Here is a 23,869-nt window from a genome sequence, read left to right as displayed (position 1 = left end):
ATGGAAACCCTCTGCTATTCCAGGAGCTGAGCCCCCTCCCAGGTGTTCCAGCTGAGTGTAGGGGAGGAAGCTCCCCCCTTAGCATCAGAGGATTGCCCAGTTTGGACCATTGGTCAGTGGCAGAGCTGGATTTGCTTTCAGATTTGGTGTCTTGTCAGTAATTGAATTAAGTTAGTGCTTGAAGTGAGCTTTTCCACTAGGTGGCTGTGAGCCCCTTGAGGGCAGGACTTTGCCATCCTGCTTTTCTTATAGCCTAGACAGTTCTGATAAGTGCTCAGTAAATGTTTTGCTCAACGGAAGGAGGGAGACATGAAATGGTGCAGGCCCCGGGCTGCCTCTCGAAGGCCCTGCCCCTGATCTGCTTGCTTGTGAGATGGACTTGGGTCACGGGCTGACGAGTGAGCCGTGATCGAAACCGCTGGCAGAGGAAGTGAAGCGTCCTGCTGGGCGGCTGTGGTGGGAGGGGTGGCGATGGCACCTGGTGCACCAGTCTGTGTCTGTCCCACACGTGCTGGCCCTTCAACCCAAGTCAAGTCCCTTTGTCTTCCGGGCCTGCATCTCCACGAACCCTCTAAGATCACTACCAGCCATACAATTCTATCACCTTAACTTTTTGTGCATGTGTGTGTGTGTGATGGTCAGCTTATTTTTTTTTTTTTTTTTTTAATTTTTTTATTTTTTATTGACTTTGTAATAATATTACATTAAAAATATATATGTGAGGTCCCATTCAACCCCACCCCCCCACCCCCCCTCTCCCCCCCCCCAACAACACTCGTTCCCATCATCATGACACATCCATTGGATTTGGTAAGTACATCTTTGGGCACCTCTGCACCTCATATACATTGGTTCACATCATGGCCTGATGGTCAGCTTATTTGCCACAGACTCGAAATTTTTGCTCCCCTGTTAATAAGTAAATATTCTGACCTGTTTTTCGGCAGAGCAAAGTTCTGGAATTTCAAATCACTAGATCCTTCTTTTGTTGTCCTTCTATTGCCCCTGGGAAGAAAGAAAATAGATGATAGTCAGGAAATAGCAAGGAGCTAGGGGAAAAAATTAATTAAGTGCATTCATTCATAGAAACAACCACCCAGTCAGATTTAAGTAATTAACGTCTTACAGATAATTCCAACTCTCGCTTTGCATTTCCATCAGGGTTAAAAAAAATCTGTGTTTAAAGAAATTCAATTACTTTTTTTTTTGGTAATAATGTCAGAGCTTTCTCTTACAGGGTTGCAGCAAGGGTGGAGGAAGCACGCACGCCATGGAGATGAGGGACTGGGCTGCCTGCTGCTCTGGCATGGTGGCCTCTGCTCTGAGACTCTGTCCTGTCCTCTGTTCAGTGAAAACTGTCATGTTTTCTCCATGTGATTAAGGGGAGGATGTTAAACAAGATAACTGAAGAACAGCCAGGCAATAATCTAAATGCTTTGCTATGTTAGTTGAATGTGCAAAAACAACTAGCAAACATCATCCAGTGCAGGAAGATATATTTAGCAATAGTTCTGATTCAAGAACTATTTATTGAACTTTGCTAATGCACTTTCAATGAAGAGATTGGATTCTTTCAAATAGTTAATTTGTTAAAATTCATTAAATTCACCCACTATAATAAATCATCCCTATCATGCAGTCCTAATTTATTTAATTTGCCAAATTCAATATCCTTTCTCTTCTTTTCCAGGCATTTCATGAGCCTTATCAAATACTGACTGGTGAGACTTTCCTTGACAAGGAGCCACTTATTGTTTCATGCACCAACTCCTCTGTCCTCATTGGCCTTGTCTTACCTCATTGTCCTCCTTCTGTCCATTTGGGCTAAATTCACCTCCTCTTTGTCCTTGAGGTTTGTCTACTTCCTTCCTACTGATATGTAGATACCTGTCTGTGTGTCCCTTCACAGGGCTCCTTTGGGCACTGTTTCCTCTTTCTCAAATGTCCACTCTTTCTTACTTCTTTGAATTAAGTCTAGCTCCAACTTTTGATCTCAGTTCAAGTGTTACTTCCTCAGTGCAGCCTTTCTTGACCTCTCAGGCTGGCATCTTCATTGCCCTTGCCTGAGTTTTAATTTTACTTTTGTTCTAACTTGCAGCTTGTGTTCCTTCTGATGACCCAGCTGAATGACTAGTCAGTGGGTCCTCAGTGGATTCAAACAAATGTACACACACGACTAAAGGACCCCAGGAAATACCTAAGGATGACTTGAGACTCCTCCATCTGGGGCTTTGTTTAGAGCCTATATAATACTATGTGGTAAGTTAAAAACATTTTAGGAGTTGTTTGCGTATGTTTTGTCACTGTGTAATTTGACCACCGAGAAAGATGATGGCATTTTAAAATTATTTTTAATCCAGATGTTCTTCTTCTGTCCAGGTGAATCTCTATCTGCACCCTGATTTCTACGTTCTGGCCATGAGCATCTATTTTCTGGGCCCCTCTAATTGGGAAGCCGTGGATCCTTCTCACAGTGAGCTGCTCCTTGGCTCTCTTCATTATCAACCTTGCAGTCTGGACATTGATCTTGAGTCTTCCTGCTCTCCATTATCACCATCTGGCCTCTCTGTTATTGGATCCCAATGACTCTGGCCCTTCCTCTTCACCCCCATACGCTTCACTCATGTTTAGTTCTGCTTTCAGCATCTCAATCTGCCTCTAGCATCAGCCCACTACCTGCTTTCTTGGCCTCTGAGCTCCAACCATCCACCAAATGGCAGCAAGCTCTGACTTTTTAGCCAGGGGAATCTCATCCAGTCACCAGCCCTCCATGCCTGCAGGGTCAGATCCAGACTCTTTACTCACCATAGCAACATCCCTGCCCTGGAGGCCTTGGCTATCCTTTCTGTTGTTGGAGACTCATTTCCCCCCACCTTATTTTTTGGGCAGGGCCTCCTAACCTTTCTATGCTTTCATATCGCTGATCAGATTATCCTTTCTGCTGCCTCTGGGTCTGGCAAAATACATTCCATCCTTCAAGTCCAAACACTGCTTCCCTGTGAGTCCCTGCCTACTGCTTCATCTTTGAGTCCTCTTAGTATTTGGTATACCTCTGTTTTGCCCTTCATTCAATTGTTATTAATCTATTCATTCATTTGTTTATTAATCCATTCAGTCTTTTACTCAGCAAATATTTCTGGAGTCTGCTCAGTGCCAGGAAGTGTGCTGGGCAATGGGGGCACAGTAATGAAATAATGGACAAAGCTTGCCCTCGTGAGACTTTTATTCTAGTTGAGAGGCAGGCAATAAATCATCTTAACCTACTACCATGTATAGGCCTGTCTATGTGTCCATATTCTACCTTCAGGATGAGCATTTTCAGGAGAGGGACATGCCCTGGGTGTCTTTCTCTCCCAGCACACTGGCTAACTGACCCCTGGCAGGATCTCAGGATTGTTTGTAAGGTAATGAGTAGATGAATGAACAATGGCCTGCTGGTCTGCCTCATACGTGATGGTGAACCCTGTACTTATTTGTGTGGGGTACTTTGGATCTTTGATACCAGGGAAATTCTGGTCTTTCCGGCAGAGAGAAAGAGGCCGTCAGCTTCACTATGTCTCTGGGTTATGGCAAGCATTTCTGTGCTTTGAGTGCTTGTGGAGCATTTGCCTAACTGACCTTAGCCTGTCTAATTTCAGGAAAAATGGAGGACTTAGGGAATTCCTTCAGCCTCTTCCTCAATGCCTCAGGAACCCCACAGCTCAGGAGTTACCTTTGATCTTTCTAGATGATCAGCTTTGTTGTTGTTTTTTAAATTTGAGAAGAAAGTTGAACTCAACCTCTCTTTTTGTTTCATCTTTATAGTAAACCTCAGAAGTAAAGGGACAAGTGGCTTTCTCATCTCCCTGCTACAGAGGAGAAGATAGGGCCCTGAAAGCTGCTGGGACTGGTTCAAGGTCACCAGGCTGATTTTCTTAAGATAACTGAAGATTACACAAGGAAGAGTGTGAGCAGGGAAACAAGCTCTACTTCCTACAAGGGCTTATTTAAGGAGAACATTGACAAAGCTGGCAAATAAATGGCCTCCTGTCTGGACAGTAAGTAGTTAAAATCTATTTCTTTTTCAAATGCATAAAAAAGAGCATTAGCAGGCTTAGAAATAGAAGTGTTTCTACCTCCTTCTGTTATCTGTTTTTGTTTTTTTTTTCCTAATCCCCAATCACACTGCAAAGTCCTGCTCCACAGTTTTCTTCCCAAATAGCTCTCTGTGCCTCAAATCATTTAATGTTTGGGTTTTTTTTTTTTTTTTTTTAATGCAGTGTTGAAAAAATTATGAGGTCTCAGCCTATAACTAAAGATGTGCTAAAGAATGATAATTATAATAGTTCAGAGGTGTTTGTTTTGCATTAAATTGATAACTGACCTTGGGAGAAGATGCTCAACTTTTCCAAGTTGGCTATTGCATCCTTCAGCCTGGCAGTAACAGTATTGTGTACTACAGTCTTGCAAATAAATACACATCATTTTACAAGGCCTCAAACATTTGGGACACACCTCTTTTTCTGCAAACTTCTCAGTCCATCCCACCCACATAGTAAAATAAATCAAATCAGCACTTTTGAACCGCTGTTCCATTAGCTTGTCACTGTCTCTGGTCAAGTACCCTCAGGGAAGCAACAAAAGCTACTTTATTGCACAGAGAACTCAGCACTTCCCAGACAAGCTGGAAGTGCCATAGGCTTGTGGAGAAATGAGCCACAGTGGATGGTCAGGCAATTAATTGTTCTTGCAATCACTTCCTATTCTGCAGAAACAGAGAACATCATCCCACGTGACCCAGCTTCTCGACTTTCCTCCCAGAACTTCAGGTTCTGCACTTGGCAGCTATCTTTGGCTCACTTCTCCCCTTCTGTTCCAACCTCTTGCAATATCAGTTAATAAAACCCATTTCATCCCTCTTTATATATTTTCTTGCTCAATGCCTCCCTCATTCCCCTCTGAAATTTCTCCTCCAGATCCTCTTTGCTTCTCGTGTAGAACTAACAGAAGACAGCTCAGTGCAGTTACACCATCTATTCTCTGCCAAGGGATAGAAAATGAATAAGACCCACATCTGAACCAGTGCTTACAATGCACTAGGATTTGTTCAATGATATAAACGTACACACGGTGTGGAAGGAAAAGGGAGAAAGAAGCTTATTACATCTTTAAGTGAAGGGTAGTCAAGGGATGCTTCAATGGGGTGGTGATTGAAGAAGGTACAAGCATTTGCCAGTCAGATGACATGGTGAGTTGGGGGATGGAGAGTAAGTCGGGGCAGCCTATACAAAGAGTTAAGCACACTGCCTTTAATCCATTCAACTCATTCCTCTCTCCAATTTCTCACTTTAATAACTGTAAGGATCCCAGCTATAACCTATATGGCAGATACAGTGTGGCCAGCACAGAAAGAAGGACCACCATCTCCCCTATTATGAAACTGCACATTTCTTAATGTACTTTCAGATCAAGTTAGATTTTTCTGGAAGCTTCTTATTCTATACACTCAAAACGAGCTTGCAGGCTCCCAAGAGATCAAATTGCTCTTTAAAAAAAAAACAACCACAAACTTTCCTCATTCCTCCTTCCTCCTCTCCCCCTTCTGAGTAACCTCTAATCTGTTTTCTATCTCTATGAATTTGTTATTCTAGTTGTCTCTCATAAGTAATATCAAACCTTTATTGTCTCTATGTGCCTTGCTTATTTCACTGAGCATAATGTTTTCAAGGTTCTTCTATGTTGCAGCATGTTTCATAATTTCATTTTTTCTAATGGCCAAATAATACCCCATTGTATATATGTACCACATTTTATTTATCCATTCACATGTTGATGGATATTTGGGTTGATTCCAGTGTTTGACTGTTGTGAATAATGGTGATATGAACATTTGTATACTAGTATCTGTTTGTGACCCTGTTTTTACTCTTTTTAGGTATCTATCTAGACATGAGATTACTGGATCAAATAGTGTATTAGTCAGCCAAAGGGGTGCTGATGCAAATTACCAGAAATCTGTTGGCTTTTATAAACGGTAAAAGCTTACAGTCACAAGGTCCTAGAGTCCAACTTAAAGTATCATAAGAGTACTTTCTCACCCAAAGTCACTGGTCGCGTTTTGGATCAAGATGTTATATTATGTCTGCGAGGGTCCAGCCTGCCTTCTGCTTAAGGCTCCATGGTCCTAGCTCCTTCCAATATCAGCTATAGGCTGGTATAAGGCTATACCCTGGGGTTTGTTTCTGTCCTGGCTCAGCTGTAGCTGTAGACTATTAGGCTCATCTCTCTTCCCGGGGCTCCTGCTGTGTTGATGGAGCCATCTCTATTCCTCTGTGTTTTTATTTCCTGGGCTCCAGCTTAACACTCCAACCTCCTTTCTCTGTGATAGTTTCTCTGTGAGTCCCAACCACCAAGGAGGCCGGGACTCAATGTCCTACTGATGTGGACCAATGAAAGCCTTAATCATTATGTAATCAAGTAAAAGTGAAACCTCTGAATTAAATATAATCTAACATGCCCAGAGGAAAAGACCAGTTCACAAGCATAATCCAATATCTATTTTTGGAATTCATAAACAATATCAAACTGCTACAAATGGTAATTCTATATTAAACTTTTTGAGGAATCCACCATATTGATTTTCACAGGGGCTGCACCATCTGCACCATTTTGCATTCCCACCGACACCCTTCATTCTCTTTATGTAATGTACAACATTGATTGATTTCCATATGTTGAACCATCTTTGTATTCCTGGGATGAATCTGCTTGTTCATGGTATGTAATCTTTTTAATATGTGGTTACATTGAGTTTAACAATATTTAAGTATATTGTTAAGGATTTTTGCATCTATATTCATGAGAGAAATTGGTCTGTAATTTATTTTTCCTGTGATGTCTGTACCAGTCTTTGGTATAAGATAAATAGAATTATGTAAGAAGTGTTGCTTCCTCTTGAAGTATTTGAAAGAGTTTGAGAAGGATTAGTATTAATTGATTTAAATGTTTTATTGAATTCACCAGTGAAACCATCTGGTCCTGAATTTTTCTTTGATGAAAAGTTTTTGATTACTGATTCAATCTTTGCACTTGTTACAGGTTTGTTGATCCTTACTGTTTTCTATTGAGTCTATTTGGGGTGATTGATGTATTTCTAGGAATGTAATTTTTTCTGGATTTGCTAATATACAATTGTTTATAAAATTCTCTTATAAAATCCTTTTTATTTCTGTAAGATTAGTAGTGATACCACTATTTTCCTTCATGATTTTAGTTATTTTCATCTTTTCTTTTTTTTGTCATTTGTAAAGCTAGTTAAAGTTTTAAAAATTTTATTGATTTTTTTTTTTAAGGAACCAACTTTTGTTTCATTCATTCTCTCAATTGTTTTTCTACTTTCTATTTCATTTATTTTTGCTCTAATCTTAATCATTTTCTTTCTTCCGTAAACTTTAGGGTTACTTTGTTCCTATTTTTATAGTTAGAGAAAATGTAGCATTAGGTTATTGACTTGAGAACTTCTTCCTTTTATAATATAGGAATTTATAGCTACAGATTTCCCTTGGGGCTCTTATTTTGCTACATTCCACAAGTTTTGGCATGTTGTATCTTTGTTTTCATTTGCTTCTAGTATTTTTAAATTTCCCTTGTAATTTCTTCTTTAACCCATTGGTTATTAGTGTGCTGTTTAATTTCTACATATTTGTAAATTTTCCTGTTTTCCCTCTGTTTTTGATTTCTATCTTCATTCCATTGTGTTCAGAGAGGTTAGTTTTATGATTTCAATATTTAAAATTTAGATTTCTATTGTGCCTTAATATATAGTTTATTCTAGAGAGAGATCCATGTGCACTTGAAAAGAACGTGTACTCTGCTATTTTTGGGTGAAGTATTCTATATATTTCAGTGAGATATAGTTAGTTTATAGTATTGTTTAGGCTCTCTATTTCCTTATTGATCTTCTGTTTAGATGTTCTGTCTAGTGATGAAAGTAGTGTATTGAACCAACTGTTATTATAGAACTATCTAGGTCTCTTTTCAATTCTGTCAATATTCGTTTCCTATATTTTGGCACTCTTCTGTTAGGGGATAGTTGTTTATAATTGTTAAATCTTGTTGAATTGACACTTTATCAATATATATTGTCCTTTTATGTCTCATGTAACACTTTTTGACCTGAAATATATTTTGTCTGATATGAATATAGCCACCTGTTCTCGTTTCATTACTATTTGCATGATATATATTTCTTTCTTTCCTTTCATTTTCAGCCTATTTGTATGTGTGTATCTAAGTTTGGTCTCCTGCAGACAGAATATAGTAAGGTCATGGTTTTTTATCCATTCAACCAATCTCTGCCTTTTTATTGGAGAGTTTAATCCATTTACATTTAGGTAAATTATTGATAAGACCAGATATATTTCTACCATTTTGCTCATTAATTTTGTAAGTTTTATACACTTTTTTCTACTTACTTCCATTACTATTTTCTTTTTCTTTAGTTAATCTTTTATAGTAAGTCATTTTAAAATCACTTATACTTTCCTTTTGTTTAGATATTTTAGATATTTCTTTATGGCTATCAAAGGGGTTCCATTTAGTGTACTAAATCTATTACAATTTAACTTGTGTTGATTTCAACTTGACTTCAATAGCCTACATATATCAGTACCTATTTGCCCTCCAAATCTCCCTTTTATCTTGTTCATGTCACAAATTACATTTTCATGCATTGTGTGCCCAGTAACAAAAAGACTTACACTTGTTCTTTATGTATTTAAATTTTCAGCCTTTGAGTAAAAGAAAGCATTGCAAATGAAAAATGAAATAATACTGTAAATATATTTACCCATATTTTTACTTACCATGCTGATCTTTATTTTTCATTTACCACCTAGATACATAGAGGACATAGAAGACTCCCGTTAGCATTTTCTGTAAGACAGGTCTAGTGGTGGTAATGAATTCACTAAGTTTTGTCTAGAACTATCTTAATTTCTCCCTCATTTTTGAAGGGCAACTTTGCCAGGTATATTATCCTTGGGTAACTGTTGTTTTTCTTTGAGTACTTTAAATGTGTCCTCCCACTGACTTTAAGCCTCCATGTTTTCTTTTTAGAGATGGGGCATTAATATTAGTAAGGATCCTTTATATGTTGCATATTGCTTCTCTCTTGCTGTTTTTAAGATTCTGTCTTTGTCCTTGTTTGGACAGTTTACTAATAATCTGTCTCAGTATATATCTGTTTGGGTTCATCTTTCTTGTTATTCTTTGGACATCTTGGATGTGTATATTCATATCTTTCATTAGACTTGGGAAACTTTCTATAGTTATCTCTTCAAATATTTTTTCTGTCTCTTCTCCTTCTGGGATTCCTATAATGCATACAGTGGTATGCTTGATGGTGTCTCATAGGTTCTTCATTCTCTGCTACTTTTTTTATCCATTCTTTTGTCTTTCTGCCCTTAACCTAGGCAATTTTAATTGTTTTGTCTTCAAGTTCACTGATCCTGTCTTCTGCCTCATCAATCTGGTCTTGAACCCCTGTATTGAATTTTTCACCTCAGCTTTTGTACTTTTGGGTTCCAGAATAATTTCCATTTAGTTCTTCTTTGTAATTTTTATATCATTATTGAAATTTTTATTTTGTTCTTATATTTTGTGGCTTCCTTTAGTTTTTTGTCTATGTTTCCCTTTCCCTTTAGTTCTTGATCTTTATGACAGCTATTCTAAGATCTTTGATTAGTAATTCTAGAGATTCAACTTCCTCCAAAATATTATCTGTCAAATTCTTTTTATTCCCTGTAACTGGGCCAAACTTTCCTGTTTTCTTGTACATTTTGTAACTTTTTGTTGAGAACTGGGCATTCTGAGTATCATGTTATGGTTTCACTGGAAATCTAGTTCTCCCATCCTTCAGTCTGTCAGACTAAGAAAAAGAAGAAAATAAAAGGAAAAAAGGAGAAGGAAATGAAAAGTGAGAGAGGGAAAAAAGGGAAAAGAATAAAATACTAACAACTAGAACAACCACAACACAAAAATACAAGAAAAAAAGAAAAAATAATGAAGTGCACTGTCACAGTTTGAATTTTGCAAATCCCAGAAAAAAATCCTGTTCTTAAACTAATCCAGACCTGTGAGTGTGAGGTCTTTTGATTGCATTAAATTCAATTAAGGAGTACTTGTTAAGATTACTTGATCAGATTGCTTTAGGGCTTTTGATTGGATTATATCAGATTATGTGATGAGGTGTGAACCTGCTTGGGTTTCCACCCTCTTGCTGGGTCTGATATAAATGGAGACATAAGGAGACACACACAGAGAAAAAGAAAGTTGCCATAGTGATCCTTCCGTGTAAGAGAGGAATCCAGGTTTGCCTACAGGGGCAGAAGGGTAGAGAAGCTCCAAGAGACTGAGAGAGGAGTCCTGGAAAGAGACAAGCCATGTGTCTGGTTGTACACAGCTGAGCTCTGGGAGATGGTAGTTTCTGGAGGGGAAGGCAGGGTCCTCAGCAGAGATTAGTGAGCCTCTTGTTTGACCACATGGCAGGACACCACTATCAACAGTGGCTGATTTTGGTGAGAAAGTATCTCTGATGACACCTTGATTTGGACATTTTATGGCCTCAGAACTATAAGCTTTTACCCCAAATAAATCCTCTTTTGAAAAGCTAACAGATTTCTGGTACTTTGCGTTAGGAGCCCATTGGCAAACTAAGACATGCACTGCCTCTCCAAGTCTCTTGTTATATGCCAGTGAGAAACTAGAAGCTGCTAGCTTTAAGGCTGAAATCTAGGCCAGCATCCCTGCTCATCCCTCAGGGATCAGCCAACCCCCAAAATATAAAATAGAGAAAGAAGAAAACCCACCACCAACAACAAAAAAGAGAAAAGAGGTGTACTGGCTCTTTTTATCCCTGTAGATGATAATGCAAGAACAGAAGAGGCTGCTAAGGGAAACTTAAGCTAGGTTTTGTGCTGCACCTCAAAGATCCAACAGACCACACAATGCAAGAAAGAGAAAGAAGAAACCCAACCAATGAAAACAGTGCACTGGGTCCTTAAGTTCTGGTAGATGCTGGTGGGAGACCTGAAACACTGCCACCCAGAGGCATGAAACACAATTTCCATGCTGGCCCCTCATGGATCCTCCAGACCAATCTCAAGCCTCATCCTCAACTTTTAGAGGTTTCCTCTGCCAGTCCAGACTCCATCCAACAGCTCCTGGAATCCGGGCTGTGTTGCTACAGCTACAACAATTTCCATAGCTTCTGTGACAGGCTGAGCAATGAGAGCTGGTCACTAGTTTGTATTGTCCCTTAGAAAAGCTGGACTCTTGGCAGCCTCTTGCTTCCTCTGGAACTCCTGTAGTTGTTCTAAATGTCCATTCTGTTTTCAGTGTTAACATCTAGCTAATTCCAGTCTCATTTTCCAGATCTTTGATTTTTCTAGTGGAGGGAGTGATTTATAAAACTTTGAATGTTGCTATTTTGCACCTGCATGCTCTCCAAATTGCACATAAGACATAATTTCCCTGTCAAATTCTTATGCAGCTGGATTTTTTACTCCAAGGTCATGACTAATAACAATGCACAACACTATAATTATTATATTAATAATAATTTATTTACAATTTACAATTTACTGGGCTTTGGCATTTTACACATGCTAATTCCTCTAATCTTCACAAAGACCCTATGAGGCAGGGCCTATTTATAATTCCCAACCCTGTTGAATTTCTTAGTTTTGTATTCAGCTCATACTCTAATGCCTCAGGAGCCACCTGCTTCAGGTTGGACTCCAAAAGAAACAGAGAAGATGGGCATAAGGTAGTGCATTAGGGGGTGTTCTTAGTGCAGCATACATGGAGAGAAGAGAACAGGGTTAGAACAAGGAGATGTTGGACCAGGGTGCAAACTCAACAAGGCCTCAGGAGGCTCCATGGGGCTCTCTAAGGCTGGGATGATGTCCCTTCATGGCTATTGTGAGTTGAGGTGAAAGGGCTGGGCCATGTATTTCTGCATGGATCAGTCAGTGTATGTGGGCTGGTTCAGGTATGGTAATTCCATTCAATCAAGGCAATTTCCAAAGAGAGTCAAGAGCTGAAGACTGTATGCCTGTAACCCTCTTAGGATCTGGGACAGAAGTTTAAGGAGGTCATGGATGAAGCCTCTCTGAGTCCAGTACAAGATTATGTTGGATTCTAACCTTTTTATCTAGTGCGTTTGAGGATCCAAAGTTAATATGGGTCTTTGGCTATAAACAGATAATGAGAGAATGCAGAAAGAGGATGGAAAGATGGGGCCAAAAGCAGAAGTAATCCAGAGGGCAGGTTACTTGCTTCTGGGGGATAACTACTGTTTACATAGAGCTTATTTCCTCAAGCTCATGATGTCCCACTGTTATGGATTGAATCATGGCCCCAACCAAAACATGTTCATCCCTGATCCTGTGGTTATAAATCCATTTGTAAATAGGCTCTTTGGAGAATAATATGAGACCAAACTGAATCAGGGTAGGTCTTAATCCAATATGACTGGGGACCTTATAAACAGGAAATTGGGACACAGAAAGTAGGAGTCAGGAGGAGACAAATGGGGATAGATGGCCATGAGATTGAACCATAGATTGTGACAATCACTACCATAATGCTACAGACTTCAGAGAAAGCATGAGTCTGCCAACACCTTGATTTTGGACTTCTAGTCTCCCAAACTGTCAGACAATAAATACCTGTTGTTTAAGCAAAACACTCTGTGGTATTTATTTGTAGCAGTTTGGCATTATTTATGAATTCCAAAAATAGATATTGGATTATATTTGTAAACTGGTCTATTCCTCTGGGTATATTAGATTGTATTAACTTCAGGGGTTTCACTTTTACTTGATTGAATTATGATGCAGGCTTTGATTGGGCCACATCAGTAGGCTGTTGAGTCCCACTGTGTAGTTGTGAAAAAACTACACAGCAGAGAAAAGAGTGGAGTTTTGATGCTGGAGCCCAAGGAAGTCAACACACAGGATAGAGACAGCAACATTGACATGACAGAGGCACTGGAAAGAGAGAGAGCCAATAGTCTACAGCTGACCTTGTGGAGAGAACACAGCAGCTGAGCCCAGAGGGAAATGAGCCCAGGGAGGGAGACAAGACTTATCCCAGCCTACAGCTGATATTGGAAGAAACGGGGACCATGGAGCCTTAAGAGGAAGAGGGAAACTGAACTCTTGCAAATATTGGCAGCCATCTTGCTCCAACATATAGCAACAGATTTTGGTGAGGCAAGTAACTTATGCTTTATGGCCTGGTATTGTGAGCTTCTACCCCAAATAAATATCCTTTATAAAACCCAACAGACCTCTGGTACTTTGCATTAGCACCCCTTTGAGTGACTAATACATTATTATAGCAGCTCTGGCAAACTGATATGTACCATTCCTTATAATCTCACATTTTAATGCCTGGACCTTGAAGAGTTGAGCTGGAGGTCCTTCAAAGAGGAACTTAAGATGAAAGTCCACTTGATATGGACTTTAATTGCTAATCCTCACCTACTCATAGCCTTTCCATTTCCATCTTAAAGAGTTAGATATTGGGAAATGCCTTCTGACAGAGAGCAAAGAAGGAAACATATTTCACATGGATTAAGTCCCTACCATGTGCCAGATGCTGCCCTAAGTGGTATGAGTTAATTTTCACAACAACCTCTTAAATCAAGTACTCATCCTCTCCTCAATTTACAGATGAGGAAACCAAAACTCATGGCTCCATTCATTGAGGTCCCTTAGTTAGACAAGTCTTGGTTTAATACCTGTTGCATTACTTAACAGACTTTGAGTTTATAGAATCAATTCTGGACAGCCAGCAGGAAGGGACTGGGAGCTTGGCTGTGCAATGGACACTTGGGTTTAAGCCCCAGCCATTTTGCTGTCTCATTGTATCATCTCAAGAAAATCACATGACCATTCTGTGGCTCTGTTACCTCATCTTTGAAATCAGAGAGTGGGACTAACAGATATCTTCCATAAAGCATGATTATTGATTGTATCCTAGACATTTTCCTGTCTCTCCATTAAACAGAAGGGAATAAGAATCCTGATTATAAGCAGCCAAAAGTCTATTAGCAAAGTTCTAAACAATATTTCATAAGAGGTTGTGCCTATGTAAAATGCTGTGTAAAGTTAGGTGTGGGATGAATTAACTCAAGTGTCTGCTGCTCACTGAAGACCCTTTATCTTCTATCTGGATCCTTGCAGGAGCAGCTTACTTGACCTCCCTGACTCCAATCTCTTTCTACTCAAACATCTACAATTTTGCCTCAGCCATCATTTCTACTCTTCAGTTTTATTACACAAACCCTATATTCTGGATGAACTGAACTTCTTGCTAGGCTGAAATATAGCAAATGAAAACACTCTGTTCATGCAGTCTCTTCTGCCTGTGATTCCATTTCTCTATCTCCCCTTCCTCCTTCCCCATCTCTACGTCTTCAAACTCTTCCTGTCCTTATGGTCCCAGCACAGATACCATCCTTTCCAAAAATCCTTCTTAAACATGTCTAGGCAGATGGAACACCTTTTCCTTCTGTGAACCAGAATGAGTCTTGCCCTCTACCTTAGTGAGAGGCAGTCATGCTTCCTCAGCCCCCACACCCTCCCTGGTTCCCTTACCCCTTTCCTCATGCATCCTCTGGGAATGCCCCTGAAAGGCTGTGTCTCATGGGAACAAGAAATTAAAACCTTTTCAGCCTCAAACACCTTACTGAACAGAATTGACATTGGGAAGCAGAACCTGGTGCCATCCTCTAGTTTAATATTTATTTAGTAGCTATGAGCTTGGGATTGTTTTAGGGTCTGGGGACACAGGCAAACAAGACACCCAAGGTCTCTACCCCATGAAATTGGCAGCCACATTTGTGGCAAGCCAGCAAGTGACTGAGGTGCTCACATCCTGTTGGCTTTCTTTATTCTGGGGCTTTCTGCCTTCAGTTATTCCTGATTTGAATGGCTCCATGGTTTCAGGACAGTCTACATGGTTCTGATCTTATTTTCTCTTTCTACATAGCTTCTGTGATCTGCTGGTTCAGGAGCTAACCTTTCTTTGGACCTTCTGCAGGCTCCTGGGATTCACTTGGACTGTACCCCCTCCTCTAGCTTCTCCTGACTCCGAGACAGGTTCTGACTTCTCCACGGAAATGGATCAGGCTTTGATTTTCAGGGATTGTCACATTCCTAGTCCTTATTTGTTTGCACATCTCCCACAAAACACTGCTTGTCCTGAGAGCAGAGACCACCTATCATCCCCCTCACACTGAATAGCAGCAGAGGAAACATTTGTTCATGGGAAGATCCATGGATGGAGGCAGGGACCTCTCAAGGAAATTACTAATCTTTGTTTACTAAAGCAGAAAAGAAATCCAGAAGATTTTAGAGTAGACAACTTTACCTATGGGGTAGATTGGAGGGTGGGGTCTGATTTAGCTCCTTCCTTTCTCAGTGTTATAGCCTCAAAGGAGTTCAGAGTATGGGACTGGATGGAACCATAGATATCATTTGGCTGAACCTGTTGATTTTACAAATTAAGAAAACTTAGATCCAGAGAAGTGAAATGATCTGCCCACATAACCAGATACTGACAGGGAGAAGATTCCAGCACAGCTCCTTACTCCAATTGCAGAGTTGCTGTTCCTTTCATTTGACCTTGAGTTCTTCAATTCTTGTGTTCCAATTAAGCCTCTTTTTGTGCCTTCTAAGTAAATGTTCATTATGTTTCTTTTTAATTTTCTTGAGGACAGAAAAAGAGACAAAAAAAGATAATCTAATTTGGAAAACAAGAAAGTAATCCTGACTCCTTTATGTCTAGGTTTCAAAACCTCCATAAAATCTTTCCCTCCTTTACTTTGTTGTTTAAATTTTGATTTAGCAAAGAGAAATAAATGAACCAAGAAAAATAGAAGACTCACATCTCATCATTTCAAATGTTGGCTCCTTTCTTTTCTCTGTATTGACCGACAGGGGATGTAGCTTTTAATAGACCATCAATATATGTAATGAGAAAATACAATAATCTCACTGAATTACCCTTTGTATAGGTCCATAGATGTGTTCATGATAAATTTAATTTATATATGGATATGCCTGAAAGATTCTGGATGCACAATAGAAAACAACATGAAAAAAAATGATACACAAATTTTTTTTAAACTTTGGAAACAAAAACCTCTCTTTGTGTCTGACTAAAGCACATCCAATAACAAACCCAATATACTAGACTTAAATGGACACAAGTGGCCTCCTTCTGTGATCCACACAAATGCCGGGGAAGGGCCTCATGCTTCCAGAGGAGGAATTCCTCCAAGAAAATGTCCTTTCCTCCATCTCCTGGTCCAACACTTTGTAACTACAGAAAATTCAAGGAAAGAAAGAAAAATCAAGGCAGGGAAGGGAAATGAGAAGAGAAAGGGGAAGGTTCTATGAAGTGCCAGCCTTTGGGATTGACTCATACTTCTTCTCCCCTGTGAGTCTCCAGCGTCCTCTTCAGTAATTTCCCTCTCCAGCCATACTACTACTGCTCACTTTCTTCAGTACACCTGCCATGTTGCAATCAGGAGCCCCCTTCTCAACTCCAGTGTCACCACTGCCCATGGTTACAGCCTATTGTCTGACACTCTCCCCACTATCATCTCTCTACAGTTCTCACTTTGCCCTAGAATGACAGCCATCCTAACCCAGACATCTGTGCCTGAGTGGGCTTGGTCCCTCAAATCTCTGTCTGCAGGCATAGAAGGCAGCATAAATAATTCCCCAATTTCCCAAATTTCTATGATAAAAAGGTCCATAGATGAGCATTTATTTTGCATGTTTTATTGCAGACACATCTCTTTTAGTCCTCCAAATAACTATTGAGAGAGTTTAAGTTACCTGCTGAAGTTTCAGTGAAAAAATGACATTTATTGTAACTCTGTATCCCCGGCTTGTAGAACATGATCCCCCACACAAGGAGGGGTTCAACACAGAGTGGTTTGAAGAGACAGGGCTGAGCTTTAATACTAGGTCTACCCAGAATTATGGGAAGGAGTATGAGTTTGGAATCAGTCCCTACAGCAAAGGGTAATGAGCAAATGGACTCGTCTAGGATACTACTATGTGTCACTTTCCTCAGTTATTTCTACTGATAGCATTATGAGTTAAGCCTTATCATTACTTTAGAGATGGGGGGAAATGGCTTGGAGAGGTAGGGCCCATTGCCTGTGGCTCTGGAGCTGTAAGTAGCAGAGCGTGGACTTAATATCAGGCCTGTCTGACTCAAAGATCATTTCTTTCTACTACATCTTGCTGGCTTTCATGTAAATTCCTGTGGCCAGGATCCCAGATTTACCCGGGGCTTATATGCTGGTCTTTGTACACAGCTTCTGCTTTGCAGCGCTGATCTAATGACTGGGCTTACTTTTTGACAGCCTGCTGGTGAGGTCCTGTGCCATCTGGAACATGGACCAAGTTGTGCTTGGGGTTCCAGAAGAAGCAGAGAGCCAGGCAGCTGACCGAGGGCGCCGACTCGCCCTGGCCACCCTGAGTGGAAACTGCCACACTGGCCTGTGAACGAAGGGCAAGGCTGACTCAACATGGGCCTGCCGTCTCCAGACCTCACTGTTCCCAGCTGTAAAATAAGAATTTGGATTATTTGAGCATTGAGCTTCTTCTGGCTCAAAATTCAAGGAATTTAGGGACCTCATTTTCTCTCTAGCAGCTGCTCCACTGATATGTCTGCAGGGGCTGACACTGGGGACAGCTAAGGGGCAGAGGTATCTATGGGAACGAGTAGTCCTGTGTGCAAGGTACCTGGCAAATGCACAGGCACTCAGGGGATGGGAAAAGCTATTATGGAGAAGCCAGATACCCTGGCTGTGTTAGGCTCATTCACATAGGACTTCAGCTCCCTGAGATTGAGCTGAGTTGTTGTCCCCTGTTCTGCAGACATGTCTGATGCCCCGGTGTCCCCAGAAACCCTCCTCAATAGAGTACTGCCTGGCATAGATCTTTTTTCTTTTCCAGAAAGTTGATTATCATGGTGGTTAAGAGCAGGAGCTTTGGAATGAGCTGACAAGTGCCACACTGTAGTTTTTCACCCAGACATCACCAGAGAGCTTGATAGAAATGCGGAATCTCAGATCTCTCCCAGCCCTTCTGAACCAGAATCTGCATTGTAACATGGGCCCTGTGTAATCTGTACACACATTCAAGATAGAGAGGTTTATATGGCTTTGGGCAAGTTACTAGGCCCGCCTGGGCTTATTTCCTCATCTGTAAAATGGAGCCAATAAGAATACCTCCCCTCTAGAACTGCCCTAGGGATCACATGAGGAAATCACTTGCTATTATTACAATAATGTAATTACTATTGCTTCTTATGAGTACCTGTTCTTCTAACCAGAGATCTGGGTGCCATCATGCCAGAAACTGGAAGACTGAATGGGGGGCAAAGGAGTTCTCCATGTTCCTGCCTCAGGTAGAGGCTCCTGGGACAGAAAATGCTGGGAGCTCAGAGTTATTGAGCAGGTATGCTATCTTGTTACAGTGCTCATTCCTCACAGCAATATTATGCTGAGGCAGATCACCCCACTTTACAAATAAGGAAATGAGTCTCTCCAGGTCGACTAGTAAATGGACAGTGTCAAGTAAAATCCCAGGTCTTTTACCAGAAAATCAAGAATGAAAAGATGCCTTCAATGTCAGTCCTGCATGGGGAGGGATGGGGCAGGTGGGAGCCACTCCAATTTCCCAGCCATGTGCTAGAGCCAGCTCATGCTGCAGCACAAGAGTAGATAGTTAGGGAAGCAGACTTGATCCAGTGGTTAGGGTGTCCATCTACCACAGGGGAGGTCTGCGGTTCAAATCCCGGGCCTCCTTGACCCGTGTGGAGCTGGCCCACACACAGTGCTGATGTGTTCAAAGAGTGCCGTGCCATGCAGGGGTGGCCCCACATAGGGAAACCCCGTGTACAAGGAGTGCGCCCCGTAAGGAGAGCCGCCCAGCGTGAAAGAAAGTGCAGCCTGTCTAGGAATGGCGCCACCCAAACGGAGAGCGGACCCAACAAGATGACACAACAAAAAGAAACACAGATTCCTGTGCCGCTGACAACAACAGAAGCGGACAAAGAAGAACACGCAGCAAATAGACACAGAGAACAGACAACTGGGGCAGGGGGAGGAGAGAGAAATAAATAAATAAATAAATCTTTTTTAAAAAAAGAGTAGATAGTTAGAATTTCAGGAATTTTGTGAGCTAATTGTTAAACATAGCTATTATTAAATTTTAATTTATATAAAATTACAGTTGAACAAACTATATTTAAAGTAAAGATAGGCATGTCTTGCCCTTGAGCATGCCTGCACTCAAGTCTCAAATATGTACTTTAGTGTTCTTTCATTTTACAATAAACTCATTACAAATAAAAGGCAAAGATAATAAATATCAAAAGGCATCATTTCCTGATACTTTGTCTACAGTTTGAACTTCCCTAAGGTTGTGAGGCTGTTTCCATCTGTTACATCTGCATAGTAAATAGAGTGGAAATAGTCTCCTGTCCAACCTTCTCAAGGCCACATTCAGGGATGGTGAATTAGTAGCTTGACAACGGCAATGGTGGGAATATTTACACCACAGAAATTGGCAAGTGCTACAAATCAGGGTTTGGTTTATTGCTCTGCTGATTGACTAGACTTAAGAAAATGATGGAGAAACCTTAATAAAGTAGATTAAACTTAAAAGTGTGTCATGTCTTTAGCTGTAACATTATGAATAGCACAGACACTGAGGAAGCATTTTAACAGTATCAAAACTATTACCTAATTCAGCAAAGAAGTTGTTAGCATCATCAATGAACCAGCAAGACATTTCCTGTAGGCTTCTTGGTTGTTTCACTTCTGCTCAGTTCATTGATGTAAAGGAAAATATCAACCAAAGTTGATTTTAGAACTACATCCACTTGTCATTTGCAAACATAGGTTGGTTATGGATGTAAGAGTTCAGCAAAAACCAATGAAAGAAGCATTCTGTTGAGGATCAATTGACTCTATGGAATTTGCAATAAAAATAGTGTATATTTTATTATTACTTATAAATTGCTATACATCTTTTATATCATTAAAATTTTTAATAACTTTGCATATATACTTATGTTTTGTTTTTTTTCCAGAGAGCTGTTTGTTAAACATTTACCAGAATTGATGGAACACCCCTGGAAGCCCACCTTGGATCATTGCTGTTTATGATGGTGGAATAAACTCATTTTGGGGGACTGAGAGAGCTAGTTGATGGCAAAGCTAAGGTCAGGACCAAAGTTTCTGGCATGGGTGGTGACTTACTGCTTTAAGCCACGTGTTTCTCATTTCTGAAAAATGGGGGTAATAGCACCTTCTTTGCAGATTTGCTGCGAGACCAGGCACATAGTATATTAGTCTATGAAAGTGGTATTGATGCAAAGGACCAGACATCTGTTGACTTTTATAAAGGGTATTTATTTGGGGTAGAAACTTACAGTTACAAGGCCCTAACGAGTCCAATGCAAGGTTGCTTTCTTACCAAAGTCAGTTGCTGCATGTTGAAGCAAGATGGTCATTGCCCTCAGCCTGGTCCCTCAGGGCTTCCTATGTCAGTCTCTGGCATAGGGCTTGTTTCTTTTCAAGCCTTTTCAGCTGCTCAGGTGCTCTGTTCTCTTCAGTGGTAAACTATCAGTGAATGGCTCATCTCTTCCCATGGCCCCAGAATCAATCATGACAGAGTTCTCTCTCTCTCTTCTTGTGTGTCTTGAGTGAGTGTCTGTTTATATCACCCCACCAAGTGTGGGGACTCAATCTATTGAGTCACACCCTACTGACATGGTCAAATCAAAAAGGCCTAAGTTGATTTTATCAAGTTAACTTAAAACCTTGGAATTTAATACAATCAAAGGGTATCACATCCAGAGGAAAAGATTAGTTTATAAATGTAATCTTTCTCTTTTTGGGATTCATAAGTAATCACAAGTTGCCACACATAGTAAGAGTTAGTTTTATTCTCTGTATCTCTTTTCAAGTATAGGAACACATGAGGAAGAAACTCCCATGGAACTATGCCGCCTTCCCCCCCTTCTCCACTGCAGTGTGTATGTAAATCAGCAGACCTCCTTATCCTTTCCTTAATCTATTAATGTCTTCAATATTTGCTTTTTGCTCTCCAAAATCAACTCTGCAGCATCTTTTGTTCAGAGCTGTAAGTACAGGGCAGATCCAACTTCAAATATTCTTTTCTCTTTTCCCCTCAATAGGATCTTTGTCAACAGGATTGATGTGAGTGACAAAAAGGGGGAAAGGTCCTAAATCCCCTTATGAATTGCAACAGGATGAGTAATTGTAAGGTGTAGGTTTCTCACCAGTGGGACTCAGGTTGCTTAAAGGGTACGGACTTCTCATTTGAAATTTCTTCCCCACTTCTGTTCTTTATCTGTGCTAGGAACTGAGTAGGTAGGTACTCAAAACACTCTGGCAAATTAAATTTTAACCTTTAGCCTTTGTTCAATGTAGTGAAAATAAAATTTAGTCATTGTTCTTTTTTCCTTCAGGTATTATGTGCTATTTATTTATTTATTTATTTATTTATTTATTTATTTTTCAGTTTTAAAGAAGCTTTAGATTACATCAAAGCTACATTAAAATATAGGGGATTCCCATATGACCTCTCTTCCCCCTCCCACACTTTCCCACATTGCACGGTTAATGCTTCAGTATGTATTCATGAGTTGTAACAGATTTAGTGATTCCTGAACCTAACCGACTTTTCACGGCTTGTGGTTTCTCTTCCCCAAATTCTTTCTCTGCATCATACAACCATAAAGCAGAGAAGCAGAAAAATACAACAAAAATACTTTATTACTTCTCTGGCAGGCTCACTTTGTGGTTTTATCCCTTCAGCTTTTGTTTTTGTTTTTAATGCTGGGTTGTAAGGAGAGGTATGAGTGGAGAGAAAGAACATGTACCTCATGTGAGATGTTGGTGACATTTAATCACAGAGGAAGGCGTAAATGAGCTTATACACAAGAAACAAGTTTCAGGAGACAGGGTCTTAAAATGTTGAACATGAATTTACCATATGACCTAGCAATTCCATGCTTAGGAACCTATTCAAGTTTTTGTTTTTAAGATTTAAAAAAATTTTTAAATTTATTTCCCCCCCCACCCCCAGTTGTCTGCTCTCTGTGTCCATTTGCTGTGTGTTCTTCTGTGACTGCTTCTATCTTTATCAGTGGCACCGGGAATCTGTGTTTCTTTTTGTTGTGCCATCTCTCCATGCGTGGGGAGCCATTCTTGGGCAGGCTGCACTCTCTTTCACGCTGGGCGGCTCTCCTTACAGGGTGCACTCCTTGTGCGTGGGGCTCCCCTACGCCAGGGACACCCCTGCGTGGCAGGGCACTCCTTGCACGCATCAGCTCTGCACTTGGGCCAGCTCCACATGGGTCAAGGTGGCCCAGGGTTTGAACCGCAGACCTCCCATGTGGTAGGAGGATGCCCTATCCATTGGGCCAAGTCCGCTTCCCCCTATCTAAGTGTTCTTAGCAGTTCTCATCTTAAGGGTGCAAACGGAAAACAATCTAAATGTCCATCAATTGGTGAATGCAGAGACAAAATCGAGTGTGTTCATGCAATGGAATTCTATTCAACAATAAAATGGAATGGATTTTTATACATGCTGCAACATGGATGAACCTCAAAAATACCAGGCTAAGTGAAAGAAGCTAGAAGTGCCCAGAAAAGGCAAATCTATACGTAAAAAGAAGATTGGTCTTTGACTTGGGCTGGGGGAGAGGTTGAGGGACTAGAACTGACAGTAAATAGGCACAAGAAATATTATTGGGGTGATGAAAATGTTCGAACAGTGAGTTAGAGAGATGATTACACAACTTGGTAATTTTACTAAGAAATCATTGAATTGTATACTTGAAATGGGTGAATTATTAATATATGAAAAGTGAAATATGCTTGATTGAGTTTATATTTTAAAAAAAGATTCAGGAGAAAATTATAGCTTGCCAGTATCCTTTAGCGTTGATCAATGGTCAATAAGCATTGCAGGCTCTGTCCCTGCCCACTGAGAAGTGAGCAGGTCTGTCCTCTGCACCACCAGAGTTCCTCATCTCAGCCAAAACTTGATCACCTAACTGGATCGATCTTCTGGAGTTTTATCTGCAGAAAGGTGAACACACATGCGCCGAGTACACTTTACCAACACCCAGGTACCTCTGAAGGCAATCGTCAGAGCCTTTTACACTAAATTAAGTTAAGCATAGTAATCACCTGTTGGGAAAATAAAGCACGCTTTGGTTTCAGGAACTTTGTGTTTTTAAAATTGTTCTCACTCCTTGATCTGCTGCCAGCAAACCAGGCATACACATTCAATGGGAAACAGATGGAATCTTCGGGGCTGTGCTTTGGTAATAACATTGTGGTCACTACCTTGTTGGAAATAGAATTAAGCGTTTTGAGTTGCCAATCCCTCTTAGAGAATATTGGCTGCTCTCTGTGTGGTGATGACCTCACTAATTGGTTAATAGAATTAGCTTCATTTCTTCAGGAAACAGGCATGTGGGGTTTGATGGGAAAACAAAAAGCAAGAAAAAGCACAGGAAAGGGGACTTTCAGCAGTATGAATCAGTTGGAACAGATGATCTCTGTGATCCTCAAAAATCAGCAAAACTAAGCAACCAATAAAAAGGAATTTAATTAATACGGTGTACTATATACTTCTCACTAGAGTCAACGAATCCTGCAGCACCTCGTAGAGCTGGCATTCTTATTTCCATTTTGCAGATAAAGATACTGAGGTTAAGTGGGATGGAACACCCTGCCCCAGTTCCAGAGTGG

At 40.4% G+C, this 23,869-nt stretch overlaps 1 protein-coding gene across 3 annotated transcripts in view; it reads right to left on the bottom strand.

Annotated features, from left to right (window-relative positions):
• CLNK (cytokine dependent hematopoietic cell linker) overlaps window positions 1-23,869 on the bottom strand; it is a 261,778-nt gene that overhangs the window by 107,115 nt on the left and 130,794 nt on the right. For all 3 annotated transcript variants that reach the window (XM_058301030.2, XM_071217299.1, XM_058301032.2), the window contains exon 3: window positions 934-1,005. In XM_058301030.2, the coding sequence (XP_058157013.1) occupies window positions 934-1,005 (72 nt within the window). The remainder of the gene's footprint in view (window positions 1-933; window positions 1,006-23,869) is intronic.

Source organism: Dasypus novemcinctus, chromosome 1, assembly GCF_030445035.2.
Source record: "Dasypus novemcinctus isolate mDasNov1 chromosome 1, mDasNov1.1.hap2, whole genome shotgun sequence".
NCBI classification, from domain to species: Eukaryota; Metazoa; Chordata; class Mammalia; order Cingulata; family Dasypodidae; genus Dasypus; species Dasypus novemcinctus.
Note: the sequence above shows the minus strand (reverse complement) of the source record. Positions and strands in the feature narration are given on the sequence as shown.